Below are 10,900 nucleotides of genomic sequence, written 5' to 3'. Positions count from 1 at the left end.
AAGTAGGCGGATTGGAGTATTTATTTTGATATTATTATCAAATTATCATAAGTTTAAGTTTGTTCATTTTTATAATAAATATTGTTGAAGTCACACTGATAGTCAATGATGTAAAAAATAATATATTTACTTTAAATTTTACTGTAATTATTTTTCAAAACAACTATACAAATGTTAATTATTTTAAAAATAATCATTATAGATATAATTATAAAATAATACATATTGCCATCACATTCTAGAATGTCAAAGTGTAAAATCTAAATAGATCTAGAAAATATAGAAAGTTTAAATTGTTGGTGTTGGTCAAAAGAATTGTCATAATGAATCTAATTTACTAGATCAATTGTAAATTTTAATAAAAATTATTTTTTAATACAATTTATGACGTCTTAAGTTACTTTTTTATATATGATATAATTGATATAGAAAGGGTATTTTTCATTTAAAAAGGTTATTTTTTGAATGTCATTTTTTTAATTAATATAAAAAGAATTGTAACTTTCAATATTTATTGTTATAATGCAAACGAAATAAAAAAATATTTCAACCAAAATGAAAAAAAAATATAGGTATAAAGATTTTAGAGTAAAAATTGATAACAGAAAATTAGTTGTTATATGTTAGAATGTGAAATTCTTAGAAAAGTAGTGTAATTTTTTTATAAATGTATAAGTAGTACTAATATGATTGAAGTCGTATTAGTTTGAGATGACTTTATATTGTAGTGTAATTGTATGAATCATGCACAACTTCAGTGTTGATAAAGAAATCGCGTGGACCAACCACGACTTTGCTTAGTGTAATGTTCTTTTTTTTTCTGAAATTTTAAGTGAAGTTGTGTTATAGTATAACGAGTTTAGGTCGTGGCAATTAAAACTGAAGTTGTGTCACCAAACTTCAGTTATATGAAATTTGCATTGAAGTCGTGTAGGATTCACATGACTTCCGTTGTTTGTGCAGTACACTCAAGTTGTGAACCCTTGGCATAACTTTGACTTTATTACAATGTTTAATTTGTTTTTAACGAAATATAGAAAAAATTATTTATGTATTTAATCATTTATAAAAAATTAGGAAAATATTTTTAAGAAAATTTGAATACTTAGCAAATGTGTTATTTATTTTATAATTAATAGTTAATTTAATATAATTGTACGTGTGTTAAATGAAGATGAATAATTAATGTATGATATTTGATGTGTAAAAAAATGACTAAATAAAAGTTAAGGAAATAAAATAGTTAAGCATTTTAAGTGATATAAAGATATTTGAAATTAGTTTGGAGAAAATATTAGCGTAGTGGACATGTTATCCATCTCACTATTATGACATTCATTATGATAATGTGATTTTAATTATTTATTTAGAATTAGATCATCCATTTTGTTATGGATACGAGTATTAGTTGGTCTTTTGGATTCTTTTCGCCGCATGTGTGTTAGGTATCAAATTTGAACCATGTAAGAAGACTAATAATCTTATTTTTTTTTAAAATGGTGTGGAGATTATAGATTGGGGCAACAAATGTCCTTAACTGTAAATGACAATAGGACAAACAACGATGACATGCAGACAAGATAGTCACATAGCATGAAAGTCCATATAATCACACCACCATTCATTTAGTTTAACTATGCATGACATAGGTCAATGTCAAAGTTGGGGAGTGAGTATCTCCTAAATATCAAACTTTGAGTTTTGTCAATTATAACTTGTGTACGTAAAACATAATAAATTGTTGTTCATTTTTTGTTCTATAAGGCAGTAATATCTTTAAGATATACATGGTTTACTCATAACTTGTATTATGTCTTGGTCCCTTGTTCAACGAACATATATTTTGTTCTTTCAAACATTGTCTTTACAAAAGCACAAATGAGTAACGATCATGCTCTCTTCAAAACGAAGTTTGTGCATTAAACTAAATTTGTTGTCATATGTTTGAACCTCTTACCTTCGTCATATGTCAAAGTCCATTTTTCTGACAGTATTTAATCTATTCAAGAGACTCCTTGTTGGATTTTTTTATCTCATTACTGATAATTTCGCTTGAAGAGTGAGTTGTTTCATTTCATAATATGTGGCAATGTAATAAATAAAATGACTTAAGTGACTTTAATTATTTGATTTCAATATGCATGAATAAAGTAAAAGAATCAACAAATCAATGTTTATTAATTGTCTTTTCAACTTAGAGTCTTTAAGTTTTTTTGTTAAAGTTCGATGCAATATGTTATATGCAATACACTGATGCTAGCTTGTCCCTTTCCCAACCAACTTTTGGAGATTGTAATGCGAACAAAATGATTACTCCTCTATCAATAGTGAGACATACATTTGGTTGAGGCGTGACATACACTTACAAAAAATTGGAAGAACCATATCATGATTTCCTTTGTTTCACCTTCGACAATGACAAAAGCAAGAGGAAATATGTTTCACCTCCAAATGTTGTCAACAAAGTCTCATGATATTTTCAATTAAGAATGTCTCATCAACTTGTATTGTAGGCTTGCAGTAGTTGAATCCGTCAATGCAAGACTTGAAAGTTCAAAACATGCCCTCTAATATGTAAGTAGAGTTGTCTCGAACACCGTCCATAACAAACAAACAAGTTACACATTGTACAAATTGTATCCAAAACACCTTGTTGGACAACTTCTAACCATCTTGAAAGATGATTATGTGATTTGTCCTAATCATCAAATTTCATTGTTATAGCCCTTTTGTTTTTCAATCCACATTTTCCTATATGTCACTATAATGGTGGTTTTGGATTTCTAGAATTAATTAAACTCTTAATCGGAATGGATGAATTTTGCCTTAATCAAATTAACCACGCTTGCAGTAATTTGGCTATAGTCCAAATTTATGTGATCACAAGAAAGAACAATTGACAAATATGTATGAGGTGTTTTGGTTTTTTTTATTTCTCATTAATGACCAATTTGACTAAAGGATGTCTGGAATCGTCATTGACACCTAATGCGCCTTGCATAATCACAAATTAATAACATTTAAGATGTTTTAACGATACTTATAGATAACACTTATATGGATCTAAACTTTCTTGATTTTATATGACTCTTCGTGACAAATTTAAATCTCATTAATTTATAGTATGATACATTGAACTAAATTTTCTCAATTTATATATTCACATAATATACTTATCTCAAGCTAAACATATCTATTATGAGTGTTAAAAGAAAAAAAAAATTATGAGATCCATAAAATACAAATAAAATATATTATTTTGAACCTCTATTTGAGATTTAGAAGGACTTAAACAATTAGGACAATTAGGACCTTAATTAATTCATGAATTTCCAAACTTAATAGAGTTTTTGGAAGACATGTGGTTCAATCAATTCATCATTGGTAGCTAATTCAGTGGTTTGGTGGCTAATTATTAAAACGTTGATGTAACACATTAGATCACCCTACTTCACCCATCCACATATTATTATATATCTATACACGTGTGTCATCTTAATTGTTTTCTCCTTTTTAGTAAAATTAAAATCAGAATTTTAGGGTGATGCATCCTTTTCACAATACTCCAAAGACGTGGCTTATGTGTTTAATTTAACGTCAAACTTAATCTTATGTATTTTAAAATTATACAATTATAATATTTTATATAGGTTATAAATTAATTATCACAAATACCCAAAATAATACAAATGAAACAAATTATTAATATTATAAGGCCAACTCAATAACAACTATATGGTAGCAGGCACGTTGGCATCATCCATTTTATTAACTTAGCATTCACATTAATATAATTAAACATATTCTAATTACTTTCTATGTCATCTAGTCACGTTTATTTTTTAACATTAATTCCACTGAATTTGATTCCATAATTTCAAATCTTAAAAATTGTAAATATAAATATTGTTTTGACTAAATTTTAATCCGATTTTTTTATTACATTTAACTCAGCGTTATCCTCTCCTTTTAAATTTTCTTTAATAAAAAAATATTGATTTTGAGTTACTTACAAATACATTAGTTAATCATTACCAACACGAGTTATAAATTTAAAATTTATAGTTTATAAGATATTCTCATTGAAAGATGTTCACATCATTTGAAATTTAAAATCTCGAAGTATAAAAATTATAAAAAAAAAATTACTTTTAGTTTTAAAATTTGAAATATAAATTTTGAGTTACATTTGCATTAGAAATGATCTTACTACTTAAATATTAGATGACATTTTAAAATTCTCTTATCTTTCCTAAGGTTTTTTTAATTGTTCCTTATATTATTTGTTTTCACCTTGTTTACTTTTCCTCACAAATACAAAATGACGTAAATTGTTTCTCTCTCTTGTGAAAATTGAAGAATTGAAAAGTTGATTTCAGAATTAAAACTCTACTACTACTACTATTATTAATTATTTAAAATTAATTTTAAAAAATATCATAATTAAAAACAATTTTAGTATTTATATTTAAATTAATAATTTTTTTAATAATAATAATAAGAAAGATTTGGTTATAAATGTCAAAGCAAGAAGCATTTGATAAATTGTTCAACAATCAACCAAACAAAGTTAGTCAAAATTGTTATTTAAAGCATAAAAAAGTCAACATTCATATTAACAGAGACTTTTGATCAGAATATATTAATTGTGTTTGGTAGAGGTTGATTTTGGGACAATAAAAAGGCTTATGTGGAAGAGTTGATTATTAGAGAATATGTTACCAAGATCAACATTAAAATCACCGTTTTTAAGAAAATATTAACCAATGCCTTTTATGTAACTAGTTACTTAAAAAAACTAAAAAAAAAAGTATCATTAAAATAAAATATATTTTTATATTTAAAATCACGAGAGAATATGTAAAAAAATCATTTTGAAGGTGAAAAACAGTTTCAATCTTGGGCTCACTCCAGATGGCCCATATGTTCGTTGGTATTGAAATGAAAGGGTTGATTGGATCACATTCGGGCCTCCATGTTAAGGGTTCGGCTTCTTCTTCCTGCACTCCTACGTTTTTCTTCCTGCACCCCCACAATTTTAAAAATTCCAAAACTGGGCTTGAACTTTTATTTGGAAAAGGGCACCATGGTGGAGTGTGCTACGAAATCATCAATCCTGAAGTGAATTATGTTTTTTTCCGGATGAGGAGATGTTCCAGAAATAAATTGTTAATAAATTGTTGATTTCTGGATTGCTGAATCCGAAAGTCTAATTATGTTACAGATTGATGGGCCTAAAAGATTTACGGATTTCCCAATCTAGAAGATTTGCGGATTCTCCAATCCAGAAGATTTATGGATTTCCAAATTTGAATGTGAAAAAAGAAATGCGGATTTCTTATTCTGTAAAATTACCGATCTACATTGTCTAGAATATTAGATATAAACTGCAAAAATGATAATTCGAGACACTATCGAACACCACCAAAAGAAACACCTTCTTGTGCTAAGAGATGGAGTAGCACCACCGCTATTCAGAGAGAAATGGAATCCGTGTGTGTAGTCTCTGGACAAAGGAAGAAAAATGAGTAGTGTGGGTCTTATGTGCATTTTAGAATTTTTTTTAAAAATAATAGGATTATTTTTGTCTTTGCATAATATTTTGGAGGTGCAGGAAGAACTGCCTAATGGATTTTACTTTTTTCTACTACATTTTTTTTATCAATTATAACATTTTCTATCACTTATATTCAAAATATATTAATCATTTATTAAGAAATTTATTTATGCTGATCTGATTTTTAAAATACTTTAATTTTTTTTTTGGAATTTTCTTACAAATTATATGGGTTTCTCTGGTTTAAACAGTGTAATTAAGTTCTATAAAGACTTTTCTCCCCTTCCAGCCATTTTTTATAATTTTTTGACACGAGAATAACGTGACAGACAACTCACATGAAGTTAGAGTTAAGTGGCTATCTACTGTTAAGACTAACATGTTGGTACACATATATACAAAAATATATATTATATTATGCAAGAAAAACTGTAAGCAAATACACTTTTCTGATAATAAATAATATATTATAAAATTAAGAATATTTAATACTGTAATTAAATTTAAAATAGCCTTTCTAATAAAATTAAAAAAATATTTTTGATATATTTTTTATTTCACTATTATTAAAAGGTTGGAAAAGATTGTGTGAATTTCCTGTTTCTACAACTCTATGGGTGAGGTGAGATGAAGAAGATAAATTAAAAGCTGGAAAGTTTAGTGCTATGCTGCATGTGATCTACACGTGTCATTAGTTGGCATTCTTAAAAAAATAGATCATCATACAGCTTTTGTTTTCTTACTTATTATACAACTTTTGTCGTTGCAGTACACAGTTTTATGGAATCCAGATAGAATCAAACATGTTTCTAAGATGAAATCAGACTGTTCCAATTTTAGTCTGAAGAGTAATAAAAATTGTCTATATATATATATATAGGCAGTTTGAATTGAATGTAAGGTGTTCACAGCAGAAGCTGAGGTGTTAGACAGAAGAGATGAAAGAATCTGATCTCACCAATCAACAAAATGCCTAAATTAACAATTAATAATGAAATGAAACAATATTCAAAGAAGAACAAAGAAAAAAAATATGAAAGTGAAAAAGCCATGACAGATCAGATAATAATGTTGGTCTGCGAGGCCACCACCACCCCCCTCCCTCTGCACCCTCCTGTTCTTTTGCCAACTAAGCTCATCTCAGCTCCTCAGACAACCCTTTTAAAGCACTCACCTGTGCCAACTGTACCTGTCACAAAAGTTCATATTTTATCATTCAAAAAGAAAAAAACTGACCAAAGAATGATTCAAAGTAGCAGTGATAACATGGTTTGGCAGTTGTATTTTTACACAACTGTCTCCCTTATATAATAACAACAACATTAACAGAACATGAACTTTTATATATCATAATCAAGTTGTAACTTAAAAAACTATAAATCAAAGTATATATAATTAAATAGGTATTAATAATATTAACTGATGCAGTTAAACTAAGTGAAGAGAATAATTTACAAGTACACATGATCTGGCTGGCCTATGATGCTATCATGTGACACACCTGTATGAGGAATGATAGAAGATGGTTTGGAAATGATGGTGAATGGGGCCCAGGGTGCCGTTGGATAAAAGTTGTGTGCTGGTAGGCCTATGGTCTCCGTTGGATGATGATACTGATAGAGAGGGTACACTGGCATTACTGTGTTGCCACCCACAATACCCTGCCTAGGGTACACATGGGACAACTGCTGCCCATTCAGGTATGCCCCACCGTTGCCATAGCTCAGTTTCTGTCCACAAAAGTGCATACTATTGGTGTTACTAATTACACACAATAATAATTATTCACTTTCTATGAAAAAAAAAGCACTGTTTTTTACTTGATCTGAATGATGTAGAATGAAGAAACAATTGCATTACCTGGTTGTAATTGTAGTTCATGTCTGTCACAATGTAGGTTGGAGTGTAGCTGAATGAAAAGATGGAAGAAAAAAGTATGTTACTTGAGTGGAGAGAGGTTTTTGAGTTGATGATGGGTAGAGGAAAAGCACATGACATACCCATAGTAAGGAAGAGGGTGATTGTGGAAGGGCATAGCAGTTGTCCTCAGTGGATGATAATATGGCTGCACGTGATTCCCTGCTGCATTGTTCTTCACCACTCCACTGTTTGATCCTCCTGCAGTGGCATATCAACGTTAGACCCCCATGATGTTCATAATCACCAAAAGGCCATTCTTTCAGATTCATCAATTCATCACTCATTCAAGAATAATTTCACATGAACTGATAAATGTTACATTGAATAATACACATAAATTGTTCTGAATATGCAAGTCTATGTATCATAGAATGTATATTTATATTCTACCAAAATAGCTAAAAAGGAAAAAGAAGATGCATTTGTGTGTACCTTGCGGCTGTGGAGGTGGTGAAGCAGTGGAAGAAGACCTTGGACGACGAGCACCTAAGAAAGCCAGATTGCAGTTGGCTCGACGGCCATTGATAACAAGAGTTGCAGAGTCCTCGCAAGCCTTCTTGGCAGCCTCAGCCTCTTTGAAAGTCACCTTTTTTTCACACAAATCAAAACATAAACTGATTAATTGATTCCAAGCTAGCTTCATTCAACCAATATATAAACAATGAATGAAAAAAAATTGTGTTGGCAATGGTATACTTACAAAGCCATAGCCTTTGGATTTGGCAGTAAGCTTATCAGAAATGATGACAGCTTCAAGGATCTCACCATACTTTTCAAAATGGTCCCTAAGGGCATCCTTGGGAGTCTCCCATGCTAAGCCCCCAACAAAAACCTTGGTGAGAGTGGTGTCCCCAAATTCTCCAACGTTGTTGTTTTTGACACTGGTGTTGGTGGTCATCATGCTGATACACTCTGCTACTGTTGTTTGAGGAAGATCTTTGTTTGTAGGAAAGAAGAAAGGTAGGTGTAGGTGAAGGTGAGTTGAGTAGACGTTAAGTTTGATGAAGAGAATTTGGAGGAAGGTGAGGAGTTAATTTTATAGAGAAAGTGAAATAAAAAAGTGAAGAGAGAGAGAGAGAGGCATGCATGACAGAAAGAACAGATAGACTATGATGAGGCATTAGACCGTCATCAACGTGACTGATCACACCAATCACTCAAATCTCTCTTCTCTTCTCTTTCTCCTATTTTGTCTCTCTCTTTTTTTTCTCACCATTCACTGTACCTTAGCTGGATTTCTAATATGCTTACCACTAATGTTAATTAGCATTTATTAACATACAAACATGCCTATCCAAGGACTCTCCAACTAGGACAAATTATTACAACCAAATGCTAGAGATTCTTTAAGAACATAATAGTCTTGGATCACTCGTGAGTTCCAAGGATAGATTTACATAAGACATTATTTCTAATGTTGGAAATAGGAACCACCTAAGATTAAATTTAAGGTAGTAAAAGCGTAAGCGTTAATCACTCCAAAATAGGATAAGTTTGGTAGAGGGAAATGAAAGAGAATGATTGTGAAAGTTAGAAAAAAAATAATGGGTCCACAGAGGAAGAATTCACTGTAAAATAGGAAAGAGTCTACATAAGTTTTTATTTTTTGTTTGTGCTTTCTTATTATAGTAAGAGAATGAATAAATAGAAAAAGAAGAAGAGAAAATGAAGAAGATAGTGGTGTTTTGTTTGTGGTTATTACACATAAAGATGAATGTTGTAGCAGAATTATGGGCGTTGTGTGTTAGAATGAGGTGAAGAAGAAGTAAGAATGGAATAAGATGAGGCAGAAGAAGCAGAACTGAAACGTGATACACATACCGTGGCCAGCTATTCATTCTCATTTACAAATCTCAATCTCAAATAATAACTTAAACTCTTTTTTTATATAAATTAACATCAAATATTAATATTAATACCACAATTATACAAAGCACATTCATCAATCATGTACCCAAGAGTTAAAGTATGCCTTCTGCTTTTGGCACATTGTGCACTTGCTCCATCAAGATCAATTGGGACTAGCTCACCCACACAAGGCTCTCTTGCATAAATTAAAAAATAATAATTAAGTTGTTTATAATTTTTAATCTTAAATTTGAATTCTTATACAAATTAGTGATTTGTTGCAAGTATAACAATTTAAAAAACTTAAAAGATTCATAATTTATTATTTATTATAAATACCGCAATATATCACTACAAGAAAATCATGAAATAGAAACAAATTTCTAGAAACCAAAATAATTAGTTGCAATAATAATTAAATTAGAGACCATTTTAGAAACTAAAAAGAAATTTAGTTTCTAAATTAGTTTTTATTATTTTCTATTATTGTTAAATAGTTTCTAAATTGGTATCTAATTAGCAACTAAGGTTTTAGAGACCAAATTTAGAAACTAAATAATTGGTATCTAAAACCTTAGTTGCTAATTAGATACCAATTTAGAAACTATTTAACAATAATAAAAAATAATAGAAACTATTTTAGAAACCAATTTTCTTTTTAGTTTCTAAAATGGTCTCTATTTTAGTTTCTATTGTAATTAATTATTTTGGTCTCTAAAAATTGGTTTCTATTTCATGATTTTCTTGTAGTGTATACATTAAAGATTTGTTATTAGTTTCTAGGATGTAAAATGTTTTGGAACTGGTTAGGTGTAATCCCGCACAACATGATGATCATAAATGTTAATTTGAATGGTTTAATATTTTTTTTATGTTAATCACAAACAGAACATGGTATGGAAATAGTTATGGATAACAGTATTTTTGAGTATTTGTGATCATAGGAATAATGTAATTTTTAAATCAGGGAAGGTGGATGCAGATGAAACTTTTTATTTGATCCAGTTAAAGATTTGGACTTGGTTGTTAGCTAAAATACATTTTTTAATTACTTTTAGGTGGTTGGGAAAAAAATTTCTTAAGACTGTAAAGGCAAGGTAAACTTTGCAGTTTTTGGTTTCTTTCAACAACTTTATACATCATTAAGAGTTGTTTTGATTTGGTTTGGTTGAGTGTAATGCAATTGAGGGATGGTAATCTTTTATGTAAATGTGAGGGATTGATGTATGCATGAGTTGGGTGATGGATGAATGTTAGGTTTTGATGTATAAATGATTGATTTATACATGTTTCAATGTATAAATGGTTGATTTATAGATGATTTTAGTTTTTTTTGGTACACAACATTTATATGTAATAAGATTGAGACATTCCTAAAATATTTCCTATTTATTTTATTTTTTATTTATGGATAAAAATAAATAAATATTATGAAAAATATTTTAAATGAACTATAAAATAGCATTTAATTGTATATATAAATATATAATGTTGATAAAATATAAATGAAAATATTTAATTTATTTAACACAAATAATTATAGACAATAATAAAATATTAAGAAAATTAATACAG

General features: G+C 29.1%; 1 protein-coding gene across 2 annotated transcripts; it reads right to left on the bottom strand.

The window, feature by feature from the left end:
• Nucleotides 1-6,511: 6,511 nt before the first annotated feature.
• Nucleotides 6,512-8,610, bottom strand: LOC137819371 (probable RNA-binding protein ARP1). Of its 2 annotated transcripts, none has more exons than XM_068623191.1 (6): nt 8,178-8,610; nt 7,910-8,063; nt 7,558-7,675; nt 7,418-7,466; nt 7,059-7,287; nt 6,512-6,746 (listed from the first exon to the last, which is right to left on the bottom strand). In XM_068623191.1, the coding sequence occupies exons 1-6, from the start codon at nt 8,376-8,378 to the stop codon at nt 6,706-6,708; spliced, it is 792 nt and encodes a 263-aa protein (XP_068479292.1). In that variant the 5' UTR covers nt 8,379-8,610; the 3' UTR covers nt 6,512-6,705. The 2 variants fall into 2 exon arrangements, with proteins under 2 accessions (XP_068479292.1, XP_068479293.1); XM_068623192.1 differs by having other exon boundaries at nt 6,512-6,740; nt 8,178-8,510.
• Between the last annotated feature and the right edge of the window lie 2,290 nt (nt 8,611-10,900).

The sequence above is a fragment of the Phaseolus vulgaris genome, chromosome 10, assembly GCF_000499845.2.
Source record: "Phaseolus vulgaris cultivar G19833 chromosome 10, P. vulgaris v2.0, whole genome shotgun sequence".
Classification (NCBI taxonomy): Eukaryota; Viridiplantae; Streptophyta; class Magnoliopsida; order Fabales; family Fabaceae; genus Phaseolus; species Phaseolus vulgaris.
This window is presented reverse-complemented; position numbering and strand designations above follow the sequence as displayed.

Bases quoted from the DNA above. Each gene is read 5' to 3' on its own strand.
- LOC137819371 (XM_068623191.1), bottom strand. From the start codon at position 8,378: ATGATGACCACCAACACCAGTGTCAAAAACAACAACGTTGGAGAATTT. The intron at 7,467-7,557 runs GTATGTCATGTG...CTTTTCATTCAG, and splicing joins CACCCTCTTCCTTACTATGG to CTACACTCCAACCTACATTG. The intron at 6,747-7,058 runs GTGTGTCACATG...CTTTTGTGACAG, and splicing joins TTCTATCATTCCTCATACAG to GTACAGTTGGCACAGGTGAG.